The sequence below is a fragment of the Neodiprion pinetum genome, chromosome 1 (assembly GCF_021155775.2).
Source record: "Neodiprion pinetum isolate iyNeoPine1 chromosome 1, iyNeoPine1.2, whole genome shotgun sequence".
In the NCBI taxonomy this organism is placed as follows: domain Eukaryota; kingdom Metazoa; phylum Arthropoda; class Insecta; order Hymenoptera; family Diprionidae; genus Neodiprion; species Neodiprion pinetum.
In genome coordinates, this window is record NC_060232.1 from 14,306,546 (window position 1) to 14,334,408 (window position 27,863).

A 27,863-nucleotide genomic window follows, 5' to 3' on the forward strand; every position below is an offset into this window, starting at 1 on the left:
CTGAGCACTTTTTGCAATTTTTGTTCTAATTCTTGTGTGCTTTCTGCTGCGACATAAATTAGTTTATCATCTGCAAATAATTTTATCGTTGATTCCGTTGTCTTCGCCTTCACAATGTCGTTTATATACATTATGAACAACAGTGGTCCCAGGACGGAACTCTGTGGTACTCCATATTGTACATTCGCCCGTCTCGATGTGTTATTACCGATCTTGACTTGTTGATATCTCCCATTTATGTAAGATTCAAACCACTTCAGCACTCTTCTTTTTATACCGCATGTTGGCGTCTTCTTTATCAATCTTGCTACATCGATTGTTTCAAACGCTCTTTTTAGGTCCATAAATATTACACCGACCATCTTATTCTCGCTCACCAATACTTTCCATTCGTCCAGTACCGTTTGAATAGCTGTCTCGCACGAATGATTTTTTCTTAATCCCGATTGGTGTTCTATCAGTATTTGGTTATTCACCAAGAAATTATCGAGTTGTTGTTTGACTACCAGTTCCATCACCTTTTCATATAACGGCAGTATATTAATCGGTCGAAATTCACTGACTTTTAATATATTGGCTACTTTTGGTATCGGTATTACTGTTGATACTTTCCATTCTGTTGGGCAAGCTCCTTCGTTTAAGCTGGTATTAATTACATCTGTTAATTCTTTTTTTATAACATCATATATTTCCCTCAGCACTGTTGTCGTTATTCCTTCTCCTGTTCCCTTTTTTTTCTTGTCCATGTTTAGTATTATTCGTCGTAATTCTTCTTCCGTAATCTCTTCGAAGTTCTCCCATTCGTTGATGATATCATTTCTTCTTGTTATTACTTTGCCTTTATCTTGTCTGTGGTCGATACTTAAAATTATTTTTTTATACTGTTAATGAAATATTGGTTGAATTTATTAGGTACACCTATTGGAGTACTTTCTCCGTCCTCTTCTTCTTCCTCTTATCAAATATTACTTCCTCGTATTTGTTGAATCTTTCTGCTTTTCCCTTAATCAATTCTTGTAACGTTTTCCACATTACATCAGGATTATTTCTGTTGTTGTCGATCTTATTTTCGTAATATTCTTTTTTTTTTATTTCTGATGGCTTGTACTGCATCGTTTCGGTGTCTTCTATACTCTTCCAAGTCTGTTTTTTCTTTTGTTCTTATGGCTCTTTTATATAAGGCACCTACTTCCTTTGTGATTTCCATTATTTCTACAGAGTACCAGTACTTATCTAACCATTTAGCTGGAATTGTTACTCTTTTCTTTAGCGCGATTATGTCTAGTCCTTTTATTATGTTTTTTATCAACCCGTCGGCCTTTTCGTCTACTGTTTCATTATTTCTTTGTTCTTTTTTAATATTATCCCACACTTTTTTTGAAGTTTTCTGTCGTGATTGCTTTCTTGTCTCTTGTTATAAACTCCCTTTTTTTAAATTTATTTTATACTTTTTTATTGCTAAAACTATCCATGCGTGATCCGTTATAATTGGTGTTTGTTGTACACTGATAAGTTGGGTATCAGTTGGGTTTTGTTCGAAGAAACTAGATCTATTATGGTTTGGCTTCTTTCTGTTCTTGTTACCTCGGTTACGTATTGTTTCATCCCTATCGCTTGTTGCTCTCTTATCAGCTTTCTCGCATAGAATGTACCTGTTTGTATGTCTATGTTGAAATCACCCATTATGATGCATTCGCCTTTGGCATCTAGTTCTTCGCTCAGCTCCTCCATGAACGAGATAAATTCCGTGTCCGATGAGCTCGGTGAGTGATATACGACTGCTATTGAGCCAGTGTATACATTCTTGTGTCTCATCCATATTGTTACGCACCAATAATTTTCTTCTATTTTAATTTTATTCAATACCTTGTATTTAATCGATTGTTTTATGTACATAATAACTCCTCCTGTTGTCCTGGATTCGCCGTCACATCTTACTGTATTATAGCCTTCTATATTAATCTCCGAGTCTTCAATATCTTTCGTCAACCTCGTTTCTGTTAACGCTACTATAAGGGGATCTATTGATTTACAGATTTGTATTTTTATTTCTTCTTTATATACTATAATGCTTCTTGCATTTGAGCACATTGGACCATAGGTGGTGTCCTATCTTCAGTCGCTGCTATTCATCCTCATATCATCTTCCTCCCCTTTCTTCCGCTACTTTTCGTTGGTATGTCGGGCATTCCTTGTCCGTGGCTTCATGGTTGACTCTTATATTGTTGTTTTTGTACCGTTTGATCTTCTCCAACAGTTAACGCATCTTTTTTCTACTACCCTACATTCCTTCCCATCGTGTCTTCCTGCACAGTGTTTGCAGACTACCTCTTTTTTACAACGTTTTAATAGATGATTAAATCCCCAAAAATTGAAGCATCTTACAATACTTATGAAGTCGTACACCCGACATTTACTCCATCCCAAATTTACTTTTTCTTCATTTACGAGCTTCCTATGTGTTTCTATATCTGTTTCAATTATAAGGGTTCCCTCTCCCCATTTCCCACTCCTTTCTTCGTTATTCCTTCCTGTTGTTCCTCGTTTTACAATTCTTAAGTGGCCTTGGTCAATTTCGTTTTGGACTTTAATCGATTCCACCATTTCCTCGTCTGATAATTCCATCTCTTCTCGATCTATCCCTATTACTTTTATCTTTGGCTGTTTTTGTTTCGGTACTATTGTTTGAAAGTCCTCTCCAATTGTTTCTTCTACCGATTTTTTTAATCGGTCCACTTCTTTTCCGCTCTCAAATCCTATTACTATCGTTTCATTGCTTCCTTTTCTTAATCTTGAGACCCCTACCGGTAAGGTTTTGACCTTCACTATTTCGAGAATTGTGTTTCTTGTTGTTTGACTTTCCTGTCGTTCTTTTGGCTTAACTATTACGACGTTTTCTCTTTTTTTTTGTCTTTCTAATTTCCGCGTAGCTTTTCGTTTCTCCTCTATTCTCATCGCTGCAATTACTCTTACTTATGATTATGGCTAGGGTCGTTTTTGTCTCCTCTATTTCCTGTCTTAGCTGCATAATCTCTGTGCTCATGGCTGTTTCGACTATTTTTTTAATAACCTCGTTTCTGCTTGTTCCTTCACCCTTTATACTTCGCACGATTTTGAGAATTTTTTCAATACTTTCTTCTACCAAATTGCTTTCCGCTATTTTTGTTTCCTCCTCTTTCCGTTCTCCTGCCTCTTTTTCTTCTCTCTTCTCCCTTACCAACGATTTTGCTATATTCTTTTCCCTATTTAGTGTTCCCACCACCTTGCTATTGTCTTTTTCACTCTTCGCACTATTATTGCTTCCGAAATTTTCAGTTCTTCCTTTCCCTTTATCTTTCATAACTGTCTCCTTCTTTCCTGCACATACAACTATATCATTGTCTTTGTTGTATACCTTGTGCTTCTGTGTACATCCTGAGTGAAAATTTTTTGTGCATGAAACGCATTTTACCACCTTTGGATTTCTTTTTCACATGCTTGAAAAATCCATTCGTTTGTCAAGAACATGTTGCATTATTATTTCTCTTACCTCTTTATTTTTTCTTTTATTAAGTGTCACTGTAGCTTCTACAGTTGACCATTTAAATATTTCCTCTCGTTCTCCCGATTTTGTTTTCACTCTCATTTCGAGCCTGACACACAGTTGTCTCTTATAATAGAGGGAGAGAGGGAAAAAGGGAGAAAGAGAGAGAATAGACAGTGTTGCTGGCCAAATACTTGCTAAGTTTTGGTTCAAAGATATTTAAGGGAGATGATTGCCGAATCGAGGTAGGCAAAGACTTCCACAGGATACAAGCAGATACAAGAAATGATCTCTGAAACACAACAGTTCGGTGTAGAGAAATAAATAGATCCTTTGGGTCACCTATAGTGACTCGGTGACGTATTGCCGACAAGAAAACCAACTCATCAGAGAGATAGCTAGGTGATCTGAGACGCAAAGTATTGTACAGAAAAGTTCCCAACAGGTACTTCTGCCTATCAGCCAAAGCAAGCCATCCAAGTATACGGTAGTATGGGCTGATGTGCTCAGACTTATGCACATCAAATATGAATCTCACGCAACAATTGAGGGGACGATTTAGCTTAAGCTCCCGACCAGCTGTTAGATCACAGTAAACTAATGTACAATAGTCGAGAAGAGATAAAATTAACGAGTTTATCAAAAAGCGAGTTGGTAGAAGTTCTTTATTAGATTTTAATTTCCAAAGTGTATTATGCACTCTCCGCGGGATACTCAGCACGTGTTCAGACCAAGTCAAAGTATTATCAATTATAACACCCAGATTCTTAGCCTGGACGACATACGGGATAACCTCATCCTTAACCCGGATAGGAGGAACATGCGATGATTCGATTGAGCTACGGTACCGAGTACTGCTAATTATGAGTGCATATGAATGAAAGCATATTCTTCTACACCCAGTCATGAATTATCGCAACGTCCTCGTTAACTCTCTTTACAGACTGAGGAAGAGAGAGCAATTTCGAAAATTTTCAGGTGAGTTGAAAAATCAACGACGGAGCCAGGAATCGAACCTGGTATCTAGAGATGCTTTACCGGAGACTTACTCTACTGGACCACCTAGCCGTCCTGACTACAGTGTCATTAATTTTTCTCATCACCTGTATTCGAAATTGTTTTTGTTTTCGTGTGCCATGAATTTGTACATATTTGTATAATTCGTCGCGTAGCAGCACATTTTAGACTAGTATATGTGACTTGTTCACATGTGCACAGTAGAGAACTCTGTATGTGGCTGTTAATGTGTGTACCTCAGTACACTGCATTATTTTTAGCCAATTTGAACGGACCCAGCCGTCCATTTGAAACGATATGAAAGATTCGTATCAATTTTTTCGCCAAAAAAATTTTCTAGAGAGAGAGCAATTTCGCAAATTTTCAGAAATTTTTGAGGAAGCTCATCTGGATAAGAATGCAAGTATATCTGTAAGTCAGCCACATACATCATATGCCTACAATCCTTCAGCGCAAGGAGCATATTCTTGATAAAAATTGAGAAGAGAGGCCCTAGAACAGTACCTTGAGGTACCCCACAGAAGTCATCTTTCCATGAAGAAACATTGCCGTCATGTCCTACAGTTGTTTGTTTTCTGTCGCATGAATAAGAGAAAAACCATGTAACGGTTTGAGGCCTTTACGGAAAGTGAGGACCGTAAATGACGAGAGACGAGAAAAAAAGCTTCCTCAAAATATGACATGTCGCCAATCTTAGGCATACAGTATACTACGCAGAAGGCCATTTTTGACCTACCAGCGCTAAAAATTTCAGCAATTGAAAACTCAGGACTCGCAGAATAGGCGAAAGTGATCTATGATCATACAACACTACACCTCCTCCACCAATACCAGTGCGATCGTAACGGAGACTATTATAACCCGGCCAGTGAACAACCTGATCAGTTGTATGAGTAGTCCAGCCGAGTAAGCATTGACTCCTGTTCTTTTCGAGAACAGTTTTGCGGATTTTTTCGTAGGTAGATTTGACCTCAACCAATGAGCCCTTGATTTTGCAGCCATATCAATTTAACAGCTGATTGTTTATAAAAATGTTTGAAAAAAAATTGAATTTTTATTTTTAATTTTTTTTTCTACCGGCGTGAGGAACAATTGTATGATATAAAAGTAGTAGGTCTCATCCTCGTGTATGAGAAAAAAAAATTTTGATTCAAACAATGATTTTTAGTTTAGCCGCAAAATGTAAAAAACCAGCCAATTTTTTTTTCAATTTCACTCCAGTTTCCTTAATTATAAATTCAAACCTTCGAAACTCACATGTCGCGTGTGAAATTAGTGCTTCAAAAACCAGTCCAAAAATTATTCGATTATCTCGTACATTATGGCAACAAATAGCGATTTTCGAAAAAAACTGTGAGTACCAATAGAATCCAACATAATGGGGTTACAGCGTCAAAAAAAATTTCTCGTAGTACTTACAGATATGGAGATTACTAATGCGATTGAAAAAAAATTTTTTTTCCATCGACAAAGGTCGAAAAAAAGGAGAGAAAATTTTTCTCACTTAACAAATAGGATTATTGTTGAAATTATTGACTTACGAAAAACATTTTTTAATATTGTTATTTCTATTTTTGAGACGAAAAATTAAAAAAAAGAACCTCTTCATCTTTATTAGAACCGGAGTTACACTTGTTTTACTTATTTGCGATTTATTATCAATGTTAATAATATTAAGATTTGAAAAAAATACTATATCTCGTCCATACCTCAAGGGTCAAATAAGAATTTTTTCATTTTGATTTGAGCTCTATTTTTATCAAAGTTAATTAGTGAATCGAGGCAAACGCGAGGCGTCGCATCCCAGTAGCGCGGCAACGTGAAACGGTAGCGCGGTAATGCGGTGGGGGGTATACGAGAGCGGGCAGTCGAACAGTAGTTGTTAAATGTATATCTCCGGTAAAAATTATAGTAAAAGAATTTTTTTTTTTAACTAATTATTTTTTTCTCAGCTATCGGAATATTCAATGAGTTTTTTATTTTGATCAATACTTTTTTTTTGATGCTGTAACCCCATTATATTGAATTCTATTGGTAGCCAAAGTTTTTTTCGAAAATCGCTATTTGTTGCCATAATGTACGAGATAATCGAATAATTTTTGGACTGGTTTTTAAAGTACTAATATCACACGCGACATGTGAGTTTCGAAGGTTGAAATTTATAATTAAGGAAACTGGATTGAAATTAAAAAAAAAAAAAAAATTGGTTAGTTTTTCACATTTTGCGGCTAAACTAAAAATTATTTTTTGAATAAAAAATTTTTTTCTTATACACAAGGATGAGACCTACTATTTTTATGTGAAATATTTGTCCCTCACGCCGATAGAAAAAAAATTAAAAATAAAAATTCAATTTTTTTTTTTCAACATTTTTATAAACAATCAGCTGTTAAATTGATATGGCGGCAAAATCAAGGGCTCATTGTTTGAGGTCAAATCTACCTACGGAAAAGTCGGCGAACCTGTTTTCGAAAAGAACAGGAGTCAGTCGATTACATGCCTTATTCGCCTGTACTAGAGATGTCAGCCAGGATTCCGATACAGCAATGAGATGATAGTGTTTTGAAGAGAAATAGCCCCGAAACTCATCTATAATATCTGATACCAACGACTGAGCATTCACCTGACAGGCATCGATAGACTTACACATAGCCATTGAGAATATGGTACACAGCAAGAAAATCAAAACAAATTGACGAGATATAGCTCGACCTAGCACAGCTAGATAGATTAGAATATGTAGACACTGTGAAGCCAGAGGGCCTAAAAAGATTAGCGCGGAACGTAAGTAATGTAAATACAAAGAGGAAAGCATACTTAAGAGGCAAAGCCAGTTTTCTGATACGAGCAGATAAGCGACCAAGTTAGCAGAAAAAGAAGTGAATAAGACTAATTGCTATGAAGATATAGTAGGGATATCTACGATTTTCGAGACATGTATAAGTGGAGCCCCATCTCTTTCTCCCACGTAGACGTTTCCATTCTTTGTCCAGGCATACTTGACAACTTCCGCCCGTTTGGTTATCCTTACCGCAACAAAGAGTTTACGCAATAGAGGAGTTAGACTTTTGCTGACGGAGATATCAAGAACCTATTTGTTCTTCCATTGCAGATCCCGCGTTGTCAGTTTACCCCTTCGATTTCGGATGAAGGTTACTAAATTTACAGCTGCATCACGACGCGTAAGAACATCTGTGATTGGAGATGGGTGAACTGAATCATTGGATGGTCGCCGATATATTGAGCTGACATCCGCAGCATCGAGGGTTGATCCGCATGCATTACCAACTGACGATGAGTAGAGAATGCTGTGCCGATCCTTATTGGCCTTTACCAGAATCCCTTCAATTTCTACTGAGTTGTAAGCCAGTTTTTGTTGGAGCTTGTTGTTCTCAACCTCCAGCGCGTTCACCTGCGGTTTGAGATTCGCCAGAGAACCCCGAGTGCATTCGGCTTCCGCATCCAATTCCAACAACCTAGCTTCTAACACAGCGATTTTAATAGAGTTAGTCTGTGCAGTTTCGTGGCACGGCTCTAACGATTTTATTAACTCTGCCGTTTGCCGATTTTGACTCTACTTGTATTCATGTAGTGCCGTTGTGTTCGCCTGAATAGCCTTCAAGATGTCTGCTAACGAAGGATGCAGATTCGAGTTTGCTCCACTGTTCGATCCTCCACTGCTAGTGCCAGCTTAATCCAGTAAAAGAAGGTCTGAACCCCATGTTTCGATAACCAGGCTGCGTTTTTGCTCAAAAATCAAGTTTTAAGTGCTGATTAATATTTGAGGACAATCAGGGTACTCACCCCCGGGTCGGGGTGAAAAAAATTAAAAATTACCCTCGAAAACGGGTTTTTCCAAAATGACTCGAAAAATAGAGTATGTAGAATAAAATTGCAGAACGTGAAATCTTCTACAAAAAAGGTCCGAACCACTTCAACCCTATTTCGAACCGTTCATCCCCCAGACGCGTTCGAAAACTCGAGGCCAAAAAAAAATATAAAAAAAGTTTAAAGCAATTTTTTTTCAATTGTTCGGTCTTGTTGAATGGCTATACTTGTTCCATCTTCGACTGTGATTTGTTCACCCCTTTGGTAAGCAATTTTCATGAATTTACGGCTTAAAATTGATCCTAACTTTTTTCCTAATTGATGAATATATTTTTTTTTTTTATATAGTTTTTATTAGAATATTTCCAACAATTTTCGCAGAAAACATTTTCACGTATCTCCGACAAGTTCGAAGTTAAACACAATTTTATATTTTCTATCCCTCCGAGAAGGCTGTATCGGAGAACCCCTGTTGAGAGAGAGAACAATATGCCTACGTCGGTGCCGCTCGCACGCATACCCGCCTCTAGCCGACTCAATGCGCTTGCGCGTGACTTCGACGTATAGACGGTTGGAGCGTCAGCATGTCAAGATAAACAAATTGTCGAAGGACTTGATGTACGTAAAAATTTACCTCAAAATTGATTTCTGATTATGTCATTGAGCCATTGATTATTGTATGAGCCCATTATATGTTTACTATTGGAATAGATGTAGATACACGAACCGACTTCACTTCAGCTACTATATTTGCCCTCATATTTTGATTAGGCATAATGATAAGTCGAGCTATCCGCTAGCCACGCCGATAGCCCGTAAGTGGTCCGACTCTCTCTCTTGTTCATGCGTGCCCCGCTCACCGCACTCCGCCACGCCTACGTTTCGCTCATCCCCCCGAGGGAAACTGCCGTACATCCTTAGATATTTATTATAGTATTTTTGGGGTTTTATCTTTTATTTGTCTTCTATTGTCAATGAAATAATGGTGAACATCTGAAAGACATTTTAGTCTCGATCACTTCACTAATCAAGTTTTTATGACGAAAAGATTATAATCAAGTAAGTATCGCGTGAATGAAAAATTTACTATAATACTAATGAAAAATTCACCCGGCAAAGGGGAATATTTTTCAATAGAATAAATGCAAAGAAATGAATATAATTTAAAGGACAATTTCAATGGAATTCTAATAGAATCTCAATAGAATTTCTACAGGTTTCTAAGAGTAATTTTTTACATGAGGCGTTAGGTTTTTGATGAATTCATTCAAACATGTCCTCACGAAAACCGAACCGAAAATGGTACTCTGATGCACGCACAAAATCATGAATAATAAAATCTAATAATTCGATTCATAAGTTGCGCATTGAATATTCCTGAAATTTTGGAAACAATAGAGTCCAGTTAATCCTCCTATTGTAAATAAAAAGATAAATCCTACTGATCATAAATTGAGTGGATTATAATTTACTTTTATTCTGTGTATAGTTGCTAATCATCTAAAAAATTTTATTCCTGTTGGGATAGCAATAATTATAGTAGCTGAAGTGAAGTCGGTTCGTGTATCTACATCTATTCCAATAGTAAACATATAATGGGCTCATACAATAATCAATGGCTCAATGACATAATCAGAAATCAATTTTAAGGTAAGTTTTTACGTACATCAAGTCCTTCGACAATTTGTTTATCTTGACATGCTGACGCTCTAACCGTCTACACGTCGAAGTCACGCACAAGCGCATTGAGTCGGCTAGAGGCGGGTATGCGTGCGAGCGGCACCGACGTAAGCATATTGTTCTCTCTCTCAACAGGGGTTCTCCGATACAGCCTTCTCGGAGGGATAGAAAATATAAAATTGTGTTTAACTTCGAACTTGTCGGAGATACGTGAAAATGTTTTCTGCGAAAATTGTTGGAAATATTCTAATAAAAACTATACAAAAAAAAAAAAAATATATTCGTCAATTAGGAAAAAAGTTAGGATCAATTTTAAGCCGTAAATTCATGAGAATTGCTTACCAAAGGGGTGAACAAATTACAGTCGAAGATGGAACAAGTATAGCCATTCAACAAGACCGAACAATTGAAAAAAAATTGCTTTCAATTTTTTTTATATTTTTTTTTTTGGCCTCGAGTTTTCGAACGCGTCTGGGGGATGAACGGTTTGAAATAGGGTTGAAGTGGTTCGGACCTTTTTTGTAGAAGATTTCACGTTCTGCAATTTTATTCTACATACTCTATTTTTCGAGTCATTTTGGAAAAACCCGTTTTCGAGGGTAATTTTTAATTTTTTTCACCTCGACCCGGGGGTGAGTACCCTGATTGTCCTCAAATATTAATCAGCACTTAAAACTTGATTTTTGAGCAAAAACGCAGCCTGGTTATCGAAAACATGGGGTTCAGACCTTCTTTTACTGGACTTTACGGGACCGCTGGAGCTCAAACCGATGGACAGCGAATATAGTCCTGGAGCCAGTCCTCCATGCTGCACGATCGAAAGAGTGGGGAGCAGCCGCCAATTAGGGAAAGCAATAAGGCAATCGGGGAGATATACTTGTATAAGTCTGATTGTGAGTATTCGCTGGGTGCGCGATGATAGCGCCAGCTAGCGGTTACAATTAGGGCGGACTGGAAACTGCGATCTTTACGAGAAGTAAGTACATAAACAAATAATTTCAATGAAACATCGTAATTTACATATGTTCTATACGATTATGTGAGTCTATAGTGTCGATAATCATGTTGACCTTTTTTTATTTTCCGTCTAAAATGGCAAAATTATTAATCAAAACAAGTTTTCAGGCAATCACACACGACACTATTTCCTCACCTGAAACTAGTGATGTACCTGCGGCGGACTTTGACATGACTGTCTTCGCGAGAAGTAAGTAAAGAAATAAACAAATTCAATCAGATAACACAATTCATATATATTTCAGACGATTATTTAGGACTGTAGTGTCGTTAATTATGTAAATCTTTTTTTATTTTCAGTTAAACATGGCCAAATTAATTATCAAAACTGGATTCCGAGCAGTCACACACGACATCGCTTTCCAACTACAAACTACATGGAAGGAAAAAAATTAGTTTTTACTCAACATGTCCAAGACGTGAAAGAAATACGACAAGATCATATGAGCCACACCATCGAAGCTCGTGTAATTCGTCAAACTTCAGTGACATCGACGCCATACATAACATCCTTGAACGTATTATTATTTTTTTTTTTTTTTGCAATCTTTGACGTAGTGCATACGTATCATCCGTTTCAATGTAATAGAACGTAAAGAAATAATTAAATTTTTTTACAGATTGTTTCTAGTCGTTACGTTACGAGTGGACAATGTGATTGCGAGTACAATCAGAGTGGTAGATGTAAGCATATTGCAGCTCTGATTTACTACATCAACCACGAAGAAAGCTTTTCCAAAACCAGCAAAGAGCAGCAATGACCAGCAAAGTGCCAGACAGTTCGCCAAAGAAAAGTACTCCAAAGTAAAATACTTCAAAGAAATGATCAGCGTAAATCTTTTCAACAGTATTACATCCTTGGTGTTTCGTCTTCTTGTAGCACTTCATAAACTTCGAATTGCTTGATATTTCAGTTTGAATTTCAGCGTCACATGTTTCTTTGCAGCAAAATATATATCTATTGCAAATGAGTGTTTTTCCTTCATTTTCAACATTCGAAAATATTTCAATTTGGCATTCTTTATCAATTTTTGAACTTTGAGTATTTTCCATTACTTCAAATTCACTTGATTTATCATCAATATTAAGTACAATTGCTGCATTTTTTTCTTTCTTGTTTCTGCGTTTCATGAATCGTTTGTACCTTGACGTGGCTAAATTTTCATTAACCCTTGCAGAGGTGTATACAGCAGGAAATATTTTTGGTATGTCACTAGGACTGTCCTGTTCATCAGATTTTTTGCCTCCAATGAAGTGCGCACTGCAAATCCTGTCACGTGGCTTTGGGTACCATGGCGATCCATCGGCACTGAAGTCAAACAATAAATAAATTATAGTAACTGAACCATTCTCACATGCAACTTCCTACAACGTACAAAATATAATATTAAAAATGTTACTTTATAATAACGTTGAAGTTTACATCGTTGGAACGCAACGAAATTTGTCGAAAAAAATACGCATCTAAATTAATATCAAGTTCATCCTTTGCCATCATACAGGGCCAGTATGTTTTTTTCGTTATGATCACTTTTTGTGCCTAGCGGAATCATTTTTAGTTGATTTACGTTTTTTTTTTAGTCAAATTTTATTACATTCCAACGATGCAAACTTTAACGTTGTGCTTTATAGGTTAACTTACTTACTTTTTTCCTCTTGACAGCGTTTATCCATTTCATTCGTTGTTCTCGTTTCCAACTTGCTTGTGGAAATTTATAGAATTTGTGATTGCTATTTCTGCCATTATTCTTGCAGTTCACTATGCAGCAGGTTTCGTGGCGCATGTTTATTTTTGCTTAATAATGCAAGAATACGCAAATCTCACTGGTACATAGTGAGAGTTTGTCCGCCTGAAGTGTCTTTTTTGGTCACGTCGCGCGCTGCGATCGATTCCAGTTCTCCCACCACCTACTTCGCACCCAGCGAATACCCCGCCAAGTTACCGATTATTATCAACATAAGTTATCAACATTCTACGTTCAAAATTTGTATGAGATGACTCTTCGATGAAATGTTATGCTTCCTTACATGCTTCTTCAGTTCAGCCACACAGCCTCTATTGGATTCAACTCTGGCAACTGTGGTGGACTTGACAAAATATGGGGAACATTAACAACTCGTTAATATACACGACGATACAATAAACGAAAGCTACGTTGATAAAATATTACAAATGGTGGAAGAAATAAACTCAATTCAACCAATCCAACGCACATTCGAAGGAATAATCGGTGCGGCTAACACCATAATCGATCGATTATGGCAAATACAGCAGCATTCATAGTGATCTTACAGAGTAATGTAAATGGAATTCACAAGAGAATAACCGAACTTCGAAGCCTCGTTATGGAGACAAATCCGCACATTGTAGTCGCCAACGAAGCGAAGGTAAAACCTTCCAGCATCTACAAATAAAACATCATGGGATACTCAAAAATCGTGGACAAAAAAATTCGGGCCGCCACAGAACGACGCACGAAGAGAGGATCCTTCATGTACACAAGAAATGATGTCTACTGGATTCGTAGAAAATCACCTGACCTCTTAAAGTGCTGCTCGATCACAATAAAGACGTACTCCGATAGAAAAATCAACATCAATGGAGTCTATGCAGCACCAAATGAGGCTGTACTCAATGACGACATCCTGGAAATACTCGGGCAACAAAACTCAGTAAATGTAGGTGATTGAAATGCACAACACACGGCATTTGGGCACAAGCACAACGACTGTAGAGGAACCATAATTATGGACCTCGTTAAAATTGGAATTCTTGATATTGCCGTTGATCCCACAGGCGCGAGACCGACAGCAAATCTGTACAACTCCAACCTTGATTATGCACAGACCAACCTCGGCAACAACATCATCATGTATAAAAATACCAACGACATTGGCAGCGACCACGTGCCGATTTTCCTAAAAATCAAATTAGCAGCGAAAACAACCACCGCTGGAAGAACAAGAATTAAAACGGTCGAAAAATGGCTCGAATATGAGGAAAGAAGTGTTTAGAAAAATCATGGAGCACAAGAAAAGCCAATGGATGGAAATCATCGAAGACGAAACAAACCACAGAAAAACCCTTTGGCGACTCTAAAAATCGCTGAAAAACCTGAAAACGTGGTCTCTTTCTTCGAAGGCGCCTACACAGAAAAAGACGTAGTAGACAGACTGGTGGATGCAGCGATTGTTACTGAAAGCACCATACAGGATGAATTAAAAACCACAAACACACTCGTACCACCGAAACCAATCAAAGAGACATCGCTACGAGAGATGAAAAAAGCCCTGAAAAAGTTCAAAAATAATAAAGCACCGGGACCAGATAATCTTGGAGCAAAACATTTAAAACGCATGCATGATTCGTGCCACATAAGACTCAAAGAAATCTTCAATTTCTGTCTACAAACGAACTACTACCCGAGCGCGTGGAAAAACGGCACATGCATATTCCTGCACAAAAGCGGAAAGCCAATAAATGAGCCATCTTCGTATAGACCAATAACGCTACTCAACATCATGGGAAAATGGTTTGAACGAATAATTCAGAATAGAATGAGTGATTGCTTCAACTTACTCCCGGACTCGCAACATGGATTTAGACCAGGTCTGGGCACGAATAGCCAACTGACCTGAACGTTCTACTACATCAAAAAAACAATTAACCTTTTAAGGACGCGACTGGTTGATATTTCGACCACTCAAGTATCATAATATTTTCGAGTTGTATTGGAGATAATATTGTGTGTTGAATATAGAAAAAATAGTGTAACCATTCTAGGAATCACTATTTCAAGGTCAAATTTTTTGTTCAGTATTTCGACCTGAAAATTGGTATACCCACGTATTTTGATGCACTGAATTCGAAAAAAATAGTATTGCGTATGGTAAAACGCATCTTCAAGGTGAATATAAAATCGAAATATTTGATCACTGTTAGTTTCTACCGGCAGATCAGCACATTGTTTTTTCTTGCGGAGGATTTCTTATCATTTTCGGATTAAAATAGAAGGAGCAATAAATTTGACCTTGAAATGTAATTTTCAAGGTCAAGGATGTGTCTTGCACATCTTTTACTATTTTTTTCGTATTCAGCGTATCCAATTACGTAAGCAAGCACTTCTAACTCGCCAAATCAAATTTTTAACATTGGACTTTACGTTACAGACAGGAGTGGTCGAAATTGCGACCACTGGGTTAGTCGGACACTCCACGTGAGAAATTCATTGATATCATACACAAATTTCGTGTAAAATAAAAGGTCGATTTCAACGTAAAAATTCCCGTCCTGAAAAGGTTAACGAAGAAGAAAGCTGCTGCATCGTATCTCTCGACCTTACGAAAGCTTTTGACAGTACCAATCACAGCGGACTAATCTTCAAATTAACTGAAGTGGGCATCGATATCGGGATCATCAAACTGCTAGAATCTTACCTAACGGACAGAAAACTGATTGGTAAATTCCTGATTGAACAAAGCGAATTAAAACAACATCCACATGGTGTCGCACAAGGCTCTGTTCTTGGCCCGATAATATTCCATCTGTACCTCAGTGATGTGCCGCACTTATCTGATCTAATATCACAATACGCAGACGATATGTGCATAATCAACAAGGGCTTCAATCCAGACAGAGCCAAATACAAGGCATCGAGAAACACAAACGAGCTTATCAGATACTATCACCGATGGCGGCTCAAATGTAACGGCACGAAAACACAAGTAATCATGTTTGGACAACATCGGCGAGCTGAACAGAGATTTATTAAGACAACCAACCCGACGACAAACCAAGATGAATACATTGAAATGAAACGGGAAATAGAATATCCCGGCGCAAAAATAACAAGAACCCTGAAAGTATCACCGTTAGGACTGAAGAGACTCAATATTACAAAACACGTAATAGCAACTCTCCAGAGCATTATTGGTCAATCCACACAAACCGACGCATACGTCAAATGGTGAATAATACGAGCGTGTATACTGCCATCACTGGATTACGGCACCGGGTTTCTCCTTCCACTCTATAAGAAAACAAATCTCAAAAAGCTCGAAGGTGTCTACAAGAAAGCGCTAAAAAATGCTGCCGGGCTACCGATGTGCTTCCCCACAAAGGATCTCTGGTTAATGCTCGACGAGGTTCCATACCTCGAACGACTGCGCAGCATCTACAATGAAAACCTGAAAAAACTAACTTCCCGAGCTTGCTTGTATCTACGAGGATTGACAGCTGCTGACCGTCATTAATACCAACGCCCCGAGGCAAAGAACAACATTGCATTGGTAAATCTTGGTGAGCGGTAATTGAATGTATAACGTATATTTTCGTTAACGTTTCGGCCCGGATAGGGGCCCTCCTCAGAACGATCAATTTTTATTTGACTGTCAAGAACATAAATGTTCTCAGTAAGACATAAACTTCTATGGCTGTAATACTATTGAAAGTTATTGTCTATTGTAGATTAGAATGAACATATCGTATATCTGTTATGATTAAAAAAGTATATAGAACTTAAGAAGTAATTTACCTTGTATAAGAAAGAGGATTAAGACACTGGTCAGAATCATAAAGTACATATTGGAGAGCGATGGTTCTTCAAATAGGATGACTGTAGACATTGGCGTCTTCTCCAATTGTTAAAAAGTGTTGGTGTATAAGATTTGAAAGTTAATAAATAAAATAACTATATATATGCACAATGCATAAGTCAAAAGATTGAAAGGTTAAAGAAAGGGTTTTGGATAGTTAAAATAGTTAAAACGATGCTGACACAACAATAATGGTGTCGTTATCTCCCTATTCTCCCTGTCTGAATAATTTTGCTAAACCGTTTGAAACAACTGGTAAACGACAACTGCTGGGAGAATCAAATGTGACCCAGAGTGAAGGCAAACAAGTACAAACAAATGTAGAAACAAGCAACGTAGGGACATCAAAATTATGTACAACTTATAGTTAAGGTTAAACAAAGTGTGGTATGTGGGCGGTAATCAGCGGTTTGTAAATATTGCTAAGTTGTTCGACATCTTGTCTAAGGTTAACGGAATTTGGATGCCCTACAAGATTGCACATTTCTAATAGTAAACGTTTATAATAATTGGGTTCTTCACAAAGGATGTTTGCATTATCATAGTTGAAAGAATGTTCTTTGTTGATCACATGTTTAGTTAGTGCAGTATATCGATCCTCATTATCTTGTACATTACGTTGATGCTCTTTGTGTCTAGTACGGAGATGGCGCCGGTTTGTCCAATATAAACTTGATTGCAATCATTGCAAGGTATCTTATAAACAACGTTGGATCATTTGCATATAGGGATCCCATCTTTTCCCGAATCAAAGACAAATTGTAAATCTTTTGAGTTTTTTGATGGGGATAAATGTAGTGGCTGGTTTGTTGTTGTCATCTGCGGAAGCCGAGTCAATATTGTTGTCCAGTAAGTTATTGATATGGATGCGTCTCTATTTTATATGTTTGTACAAAAGGCTGTGTGGATAATCATTCCATCTTAAAATATTGTATACAAGTGACAGATTTTTTTCATGGAATTCGGTACTTGATAATTTGATGGCTCGGTCAACAAGATTAAAGATGGTACCTATCTTGTAAGACATCGGGTGGTAGGAATTAAAATTCAGGTATCTTTGAGACCATATTTTTTTGTGGAACCAATCCGTTTTGATGTTAGAGTTGTTGTGTATCAACAATAAATCCAGGAAATTGATAGCGTTATTAACTTCTATTTCAATGGTGAATTGTAATCGGGGATGATATAGTTTGAAAATGTTCAATATGTCGTCTATTTTTTCTTTAGGGACAGCAGTTAAAATATCGTCAACATATCTGAAATAGAAGGGTATATCAAAACCAAATTTGCTGATGTATGACAACTCAAGGTCCTCAATTACAAGGTCTGAGAAGATTGGAGAGAGTGGGGATCCCATAGGCAAACCCAACTGTTGTGCATATGTGTCCTTGTTAAATTTGAAGATAGCCGAATCTAAACAGATGTTTAACGCTTTAACAAGTTCAGTAAATGGGATTGGAATCTTTTTATCTAGAAAGGCCCAACGGTTCTTTACAGCGAGTATAGCGAGGTCTATAGGTGCATTAATGAATAACGATATTACGTCTAGTGATATTGAAATGTAATTGCCTGGAATAATCAGTTTACTTATTTTATCTACTAATGTAAAACTGTCTTTGACTATGGAGGCAGGGGGGGGGGGGGAGGGTGATATTTGTAGTGAACCAAGAATTAATTAATTTAGATAAGGCATAAGTCGGGCTATTAACAAAGGAGACTATTATTCGTGCTGGAATTCCTTCTTTATGAATTTTGGGGAGGCTATATGCACGTGAAATATACGTTATACATTCAATTACCGCTCACCAAGATTTACCAATACATTATCTACGAGGTCGAGAATTTTAATCCTTCAAAGAACAACATTCTCTGCCCAGTCCCTCCTGCAGCATAGGAACCCCGAAAACCATATCGCTCATACCCTCATCTGTAAATACACGTCTTAACCCTTCACCTCATCATGAAAATAATATAATGAGTCTAACAAAGAAGAATAAATATGAGCCGTCAGGTAACAACAACACACATCAATTACATGAACACACAAATATCTCTCTCAGAAAAGTATAGAGACTCTAGGAGCAATTGAATAATGCAGTAATACGTAAACACGAATTTGAATAAAAACCTCGTTTGAATGAAAAAAAATTAACAACTCTGAGGTAAGCGGTTTGACCAATCACAAATTTGACCAATCAAAATCAGGCATGAAATAGGCCGCTAGAATATTACTATCAGTCTGAGAATCAGCAGTACTCGACGGACAACCGCCGAAAGCATACGCTGAATTTCTCACAGATGAGCTCTTCAGATAGAAAAGAGGCAACGGCCTGAAGCCGATCTTACCCCGATATCAGAAGTGGGATTCAAGTCGAAACGAGTATGCCAAACATGCCTAACAAAGCGACTCCGTCACTGGCCGCTCTATTAGAGGTGATGGCACGACAACATCAAGAGAATATTAGAGGTAATAACGTGCTCATCGAAGCTATGTTAGCCAGAGCAGCGGCCCCACAATGACCGAGACTAGCGGACATTTATAACGCCCTTTATAACTCCGATGGTGAAGTATCCATTCGCAACTCCTGTGAACACGTCGATCGAGCTAAACAATACCGAAAATTAACCGATTAGGAAATATATATGAAGATCACAGGACTGTTCCAAAGACACTTAGTGACACTTGGCTAGTAGAATCCCCCCACGTGGACCGATATGAAAACAACCCTCGTTCAAACGTTCGAGCCAGAGGACAGATATTCGAACGATATTGTCAAGTTACGCAATTTCTGGTTCGACACGCATCGATGAAGCAGGCTTGGACCACCTGGAATCGGGTGATCGTCGGTGATAAAGAGTGCGATGCCGTAGAGAAAGTGATAAGGTGTATCGATGATAAACAGATGAGGCTTCGTCTCTTAGCCAGCAAGTGCGCGACTGTCCCTGAATTCATCTTCGTAGCATCAACCATGAAATCCGAAGAACGAGATGATACGGCTTTAAGCCGATCTCACCCTGACATATATTTACAAAATTCTTGAGCCACGTAAAAAGTATGTTCTATTTTGCTCTGGGCTTCGACTAATTCAAGGGCGTCCCATTTGATCCCGCTGTCCCCTAAGCATACTTATTTATTCATATATTCAGGTGTCATATAATAAAAAAAGTATATTACATAAAGGGGAGAGTGAGGCAAAATGGGCCTCGTGCTAATTTAAAAAAGAGTGCCTATTATAATTGTAATTTGTGATTGATGCGATAAAAGGATTCAATTACAATTGTAATTGTGCCACAATATTCGCAGCACGTAACAACGTCAGCGAGCAGGCAGATTTGATGATTACACGAGAGGTTCGCAGTGCACTGCAACCGTATATCGGTACCACTAAACTATAATATACCTATGTAACTAGACATGCTCCAACGCCTTCGACGCGAGCCGAGCGTGATAGCATCATAATGATTTTGTGTCTTTCTCTATACAGTCCAGTCCAAAAAGTAATATCGAGTATACGAAACATCAAATAAACACAGTGCGAGGAAAGAGGTGAATACCATGATTATTGCATATAAATAATATAAAAAAAACATGAGGATTCACTGTACTCCTGTAGAGCACATATTTTAACCGTGGTGTGAGGAATGGTAATGCAGATGATGGTCTAACTTTTTTACAGATGGGTCATTCCATGTCAAATCGACCAATGGTTGGAATTGATCCCTTTGGATTTGGACGAAATTTGGTCAAAGTTTTCTTTCCTTATAAAACGAAGATCTGACAAAGGAAAAAAATTAAAATATTTTTTTTCGAAAGCTTCTCAAAATTTCATTATTTTTCTAATTTTTCAAGTTTATTTTTTAATTATCTCGAAAAATATTATAGTTACAGAAACGAGCTTGTGTTTGTTTTAAAAAAAATACCTGGGGCTATGAAAGAAAAATATTTTGAAAAATGAAAAATTTGAAGAATTTTGAATTTTAAAAAATCGTCAAAATCGACCATGGACATTAAATTTTTGGTTGAATCTTTTTTATATAGTACCTTTAAATGATCTTAAAAAGATCCTGAAATTTTCAAAGCTGCGTTTTGTGTTCAAAAATATGAATTTTCGAATTTTCTCAACCTCTAAGTCAAGTAAAGTTAAGAAAACATGTATTTTTGTAATATTGAGAAGGAAACATTCATTTTGTAACATCGCATCGTAAAAACAGAAACATAATTAAAATTTAATTCTTATTTATTTGGTATAGCGTTTCAAGTCTAAGCTTATTATAATATTTTATTAGATAAGGCGTTTCTTTTTTCACTCCCTTTCCTGAGTTGATGCCTCATTTCGTTTCCTTTGCCCACTCTACACTTTGGAGTGGAATTTGTGTCTTAGGTCTTAATCAAGTGTCAGGGGTAAAATTTATATTGGATGGAAGCACACATACGCAGGTTGACCCAGGATTATCACCCCTCAGGCTACGAATGTGCTCCTCTTAAAAATTGACAACTGAAACGTTGTTTAATTTTGATCGGAAGTTTGCCTTTTGCAAATTACAGTCATTTGAAACTGGCTAATCCGGTGACATCTGACGTCTCAGCACAAGTGCCGAGCGCATGACAGTCAAATAACGATCCACCAACCCTGTTTGAAACTGTTAGATACTACCAGATTTGCCAATTTCAAACGGCAATAATTTGCAAACGACAAATTTCTTATCCATAGTAATAAACGATTCAATCGCAGATTTTCACCAGGAATATTTCTTAGCAGAGTCAACAGAGTCAGGGTGGCTATGTGGTCTAGTGGAGTAAGGCTCCGGTCAAGCATCTCTAGATACCAGGTTCGATTCCTGGCTCCGTCGTTAATTTTTCGAAATCACCAGTTTTTCAAATTTATATCTCCAAGATTTCTTAGCATATGAAGTGATAGTCATGGGCCTATTAACTATGGTAAGGTATAATAAGTATATTACGTACAGTAAGTAAGGTGAAAAATCAAGAGATAATATCCTGCTCATGTCATACACATGGAAAAATCTTGGAAATGTAGGTCTTCGTAAACAAAACGATTATTTTCAAGATTCTTCTTACACACACATCGAGGTAAATATCAGTTTTACATATACATAGAAATACCAAGCAACTCGCCTTAAAATCATTAGAATTTTCGAGCGCTCCAAGTTTTGACAATAATTTCGAATGGGATATTTTGAAATGTTGGTTTCGGGCGATTGCATAACTGCAAAGGGACAAAATTGACCCACACCAGCAGTCTATAATGTAGTTATAACGTATTTTATTGATAATATACCACAAATCCATCGTGCCTCACTATATTTCACGTTTGAATGTGAAAAGTATTTACAAGAAATTATATTTATACGGTACCTGAGGTTGATCAGATGTCTCCAAAGGACCCGAATGGGCAGGAATGTGTACGCCAGGCGGAGGAACACCAACGCCTCCTCCCGGAGCTCCAGCAAGAGTGGCGGTAAGTATTGTTGCTGGAAGAGTCATTACACTGCTCTGTGGATGTTGTATAATGTCTGGAAATTAAACATATTAGGCTTTTTAGATCACGGTATTAACTGATAAAAAATATTAATTGAAGTAAGGGATGGGGTGAACAAATTTCGTGGAAACAGATAAGTGGGACGATGGAAACTACGACGGCAAGAAAGGCGGTTTTATGATTACATAAGACAGTCATGACTATGGCTGCTTTTAATGCTTGTAAACGGGCATGAAGTACCACTTAACAACCAAGCGGGAGTAGAACTTAGCTCACCTCATACTTTTCCTCCCTAGGTTAGATAAGTGTACTTATCTTCCCTGTGACGTCATACTTTTCTTCCTTACATCGGATAAGTGAGCAAATCTCACTCCAGTAGGTTAAAAAAATAGCTATATTCGTACCTGTGTTGTATAAAATTTCGTATGGCGTTAGGGGCCATTCATTTATTATGTAAGGGTCCCGAGGGGGAGGGGGGGTTGAAAAAATCTCTACATGCCCTTATCTGGGGGGGGGGGGGGGGGGTAAAACTTATTCTTATGTAATATTTTATATGTCGAAATTTATCATTAGAAATCTACTTCCATTTTGATGCCGAATGGCCTTTTTTCATTCTATAATATACAATTGGATTTACATATCATTTACAAAAATTTGAATGCTTTTAAAATTTTTAAAACTTAAATGTGTACATTTTTATCCATTTTCAATCTTGTAAATAAAAATTATAGTATACTCTTCCCGTTTGTTGATATTATTTTAATTATTCAGAAAAACTAGATAGAATCTTACGTAAGACGGGGAGGAAGAGTTCGAGAAATTTTATGTGCCCTTAAATGGGGGTAGGGGGGGTCAAAAATTGCCAAAATCATCCTTACGTAATTAATGAATGGCCCTTTAGGGAGAAGTGCAAATTTGATTCGGGGGGAGCTGCCCTCATCAAAATCGCTTACCTCTCTACCTAGCAGCATAATATACTATTTTCAGGATGTTATCACAACACAAACCAGTAGCAGCCAGCGTTTAGAGGCGCTATTGGCTTGTTTTGCAAAAGCAACGTGATTCAGTTACTCTAGTCACTGATTCCGTTTCAGAATTAACAATCATACTTCCAAAGGTGTGCAGAATGCAATGTTTATTAATGGGTTTCCAGTAGCTCAATACTTTTTTGGAATGAAATGTGCCCTTCAACCGAATTGGAAATACTTTCCGCCAAACTTTTCCGTTTCGTCTAAAAACCAAGTTCGCCCGAATTGCAACCCTCTACGTTTATTTGTACACTAGAAATTGACAATGGCCTGATTTTGTAGTTTTATCGAACTTCGATGCCATTTTTCTAGCGGAAACGGGACAAAAATGAGTGCGAGTGAGATAGCTCGTCTAATTTTTGCATTGGAATAACAAAATACTGTCATTTTCTACGTTTGGATACCGAACCTTTTCTTACCTTTCTGTTTATATACGGCTTTCCTGTATTACAAAAGGAGAGAAAAAATTAATGTTATTTCTAATAGATTGAAATGTCTCTTACTAGCACTCATTTCTTTCTCTGTGCAGATTTTCCTCGCAAACGCGAGTTTCAAAATTTAAAAGCAGACAACAATATGAAGAATATATTTATGTACTTTATTTGAACTACTGCTGCAGTAATCAAGTCTTAACTAAAATCAGAGCTATATAATAGATATAATTTTAACACTGTATTGCAACGTGGATTTTTCCCGTACCTCGATCACTCGAAGAAAATGACCCAGAACTTGCCACATGCACAATAATTCGGCGTCCCGCAATGTAAGCTGGATGTAAAAAAGATATCGCGAAATGCTGTTGGGTAACTGGCGTGATTAACTCGTCTCGAAATCGTTAATGCCTTACCATACCTCGGGACTAGAGAGAGAGAGAGAGAGAGAGAGAGAGAGAGGGAGAGGGAGAGGGAGAGGGAGAGGGAGAGGGAGAGGGAGAGGGAGAGGGAGAGGGAGAGGGAGAGGGAGAGGGAGAGGGAGAGGGAGAGGGAGAGGGAGAGGGAGAGGGAGAGGGAGAGGGAGAGGGAGAGAGGCGAAATTGGCGAAACATGCAACGTCGTGCGAACCCCGAAAACCAAAATGGCAATGGCAAGAAGTCAAGTCCTATTTTGACTGGGCTACGTCGCAAGTTCGCCTTTACTTCATAACTCTGCAAATATAGATCCTAGCGTAAAAATCATACTGACCAAACTTGTGGGAAATTAAATTTCCAACAACTTTGGATTCTACCATTTTTGCTCTAGAGCTGTAAATTAAGGAGTTATTTCAAAAAACGAAAAAATTGAACTTTAAATCAAGATGGCGGAGAACGTAATGGCGGAATTTTCCAGAAAATCGAGATTTAGACTTCCAACTACCCCCCCCCCCCCCCCCGAAGTTTAAAAAAAATCGCTTCCCCTAATTACTTCCATTTAAGGCTATTTTTATGTCTATCTGGACTGGATTATTACCTATAGATGGATTAATTAGCAGTGTCGAAATGGCTTTAATTAAAAAAGATGTCGTCAAAAAAGATAAAATTAGGTCTGATATCACTAAATTGATTGGCAATTAGATCAACTGCTAGAAATCTCTATATTTAAACAAACAAGAAATTATATAACAAATTGAAGTAACGTTGTTATAACCAGAGCAGACAAAGGTAATGTCATGGTGCTGATGGACAAATAAGATTACACAGACAAAAGATAAGAAATTCTTTATGATTGAGAAACATATCAATTAATAAGCAAAGACCCCACAAACACAATAGGAAAAGCAATCAACGACAATATAAATATGGCAACAAAAAAATTTCATAACGTCCACAGTAGCCAAAAATCTTAAAACGCATAATTCTCTATCTCGAAAAATTTATTTTTCACCCAAAATTTACAAAAAAAATATACCACTGAGACCAATTGTTTCCAATTTAAACTCGTCAACATACAAAATCTCTAAATTCTATGCAAGCACATTAACAAACATCGTAGGTAATACCTAATATCACATAAAAGATACTTGGTCTTTCGCATAAAAGGTTTTTATTTTGTCCAAATTTGTTCCGAAAGATCACGCACTAGTATCACTAGATGTTATTTCATTATTCACGAATATTCCAACTAAATTGGTCATCTCAATCGTTAATAAGAAATGGTTTTTGTGATGTATACCCGCACGGAACGTAGGCATTGGAGAGTTAACACTGATAAGCAATACGAGCGCGTACGTACCGCTAGGAAGCGGGTTCTCAGCGAGGAGAGCCGGAGAGCGTCAGAGTATACCAGGCCGTAGTCATAGATACATACAGAATAAAGCTTAGTGATATCACACCTGTGTATCTTGATTTCCCTGATCAAACTTCCCTACTGGATCCCGCATCCACGCAGGCCGATACCTTGCAGTCTTTAATAAAATCTCACACCAATGTTACTAAGAAGGAGTTTGTAGAAATGATAAAACTATGTCTTGAATCATGCTACTTTGCCTATGGTAATCAATTTTACAAACCAAGTTACGGTGTCGCGGTGGGCTCCCCCATAAGCCGAGTAGTAGCAAACATCGTTTTAGAACATTTAAAGCACAAAGTCATTGAACAACTGTACTTTGATCTTCAGTTTTATTTACGTTGCGTAGACGATATAATAACAAGCGTACACAAAGACCAAGTACAATATCTACTACAAAAGTTTAATAATTTCCGTCCAAAGATACAATTCGCGTGGGAAATCGAAAAAGATAACAAAATTAACTTTCTAAACACTTGGGTGATAAACAAAAAAAAAAGGTTATTGTTCTGGATTGGTACCACAAGGACACGTGGTCTGGAAGATATACGCATTTCAATTCAATACACCCTTTTCAACATAAAAAACCAGTTGCTATAGCTTTATATGATCGATGTTGGAAAATATCACATCCACAATTCCAGTCAAAAAATTGGAAATTGGTTGATAAAACTCTACTTAATAATGGCTACCTTACAAATCTTTTTCTTGATATTAAGAAACGGAGAGTTGAAAAACTACATAACACCATTAACCGGAACAAAAATAACAATACCGAATAAATCATTTGCTACATCCCATTTATAGATGGCCTATCAACTAATATCATACAATGTTTGTCAAAAGAAGGAATTAATGTAGCTTACAAAATACTGAATAACACTAATAGACTAATTACTACTTTGAAAACGCTAACTTCGAGTCTACATAAAATAAAACACACAAATTTATTTGACTATCCCTCCTTCCAACCTTGTACAAGGAATTGAGATGATTGCACAAGATGCGACTGCTATTTCTAACTATGTAATTTCTAATGGACTCAAGTTAAATTTGTCAAAATCCAAAGTCATGATTCTGGGTAGTGATGCATATGTTAGGTCGATTGATGTAAACAGTTTGAGGGCAATTGTCGTAGATGGGATAGCTCTACCGTATGTATCAGAGACTAAAAATCTTGGTGTCTTGATGAGTTCAAATCTTACATGGAACAGTCAAATTGCTTCAGTTTCACAAAAAGTGCATTACACACTGCACAAACTGAAATTTCATAAAAACTCTTTGTCTCAACAGCTCAAGTGCAAACTGGTTACGACACTGATTTTTCCTTACATCGTTGCAAACTACTGTTGCCTCGTCTATTTAGATCTAACCGATGAGCTAAACACCAAGCTGCAATGTCTGGTAAATTGTGCGATCAGATTCATCTTCGGAGTGCGGCGAGACGAACATATCACTCCTTATCGACGTCGCCTAGGTTGGTTGTCGGTGCGTAATCGTCGATTGTACTTATGAGGTGTATTTATGTATAATATTCTCTACGGCGACGTCGCGTCTTATTTAAGTAAACTCTTGGTCACGGAAGATCCTTCCCTACGGCGTTAGTCTCGAAACCCAGCTTCAGCTTTCTTTTTCCACATTCCCCTTCACCACACCGCCGCATTTGCCAATTCTTTACAGCTATCGGGTGCTTATCTTTGAAACTCACTTCTACCATCACTGACCACGGCAAGTTCACTGTCAATATTCAAATCCCTTCTATTGTCCTACCTATTTACAAGAGAATTTCTCCCTTCTCCTTAATCTATATTTTCTTTTCACAATTATTTTTTAGTTTCTATTTTAGTTTTTTAGTTTTTTAGTTTTAGTTTTAGTTCTATTAATTTATGCATAAGCGCGATCTACATTGTCAGAATTTTTTGTAATTTGTTATGTTATTTTTATTTACTATTTCCATCTTGTTAACTATTTGCCCCATAGTTAAACTAGGGCATTATATAAATACTAATCAATCAATCAACCTCTCTCTCTCTCTCTCTCTCTCGCTCTCTCTCTCTCTCTCTCTCCCTCTCCCTCTCCCTCGCCCTCTCCCTCTCCCTCTCCCTCTCCCTCTCCCTCTCCCTCTCCCTCTCCCTCTCCCTCTCCCTCTCCCTCTCCCTCTCCCTCTCCTTTTCCCTCTTCCTCTCCCTCTCTCTCTCTCTCTTAGCTGCTTAGCTACTTTCTGTCAACCTCCTCTTCTGAACTATTTTCTGCTGTCTCCTGCCCGTTTTTGGCTTCCAGGTTTTTTCCTCCCCCATCGCTCTGGCAAAATTTTGAGCTAAAAATCGTCGTTGCTCTCTTCTGAGCTACGGGCTGAGGTAATAAACCGAAGACTGGTTCTTTATAACCTAAAATTCTTGGCTGTAACGACTTT

The 27,863-nt window shown here is 37.5% G+C and overlaps 1 protein-coding gene across 8 annotated transcripts in view; it reads right to left on the reverse strand.

Annotated features, from left to right (window-relative positions):
- LOC124224730 (uncharacterized) overlaps window positions 1-27,863 on the reverse strand; it is a 219,499-nt gene that overhangs the window by 107,858 nt on the left and 83,778 nt on the right. For all 8 annotated transcript variants that reach the window (XM_069133619.1, XM_046636923.2, XM_046636924.2 and 5 more), the window contains one exon: window positions 22,038-22,195. In XM_069133619.1, coding sequence (XP_068989720.1) covers window positions 22,038-22,195 — 158 coding nt within the window. The remainder of the gene's footprint in view (window positions 1-22,037; window positions 22,196-27,863) is intronic.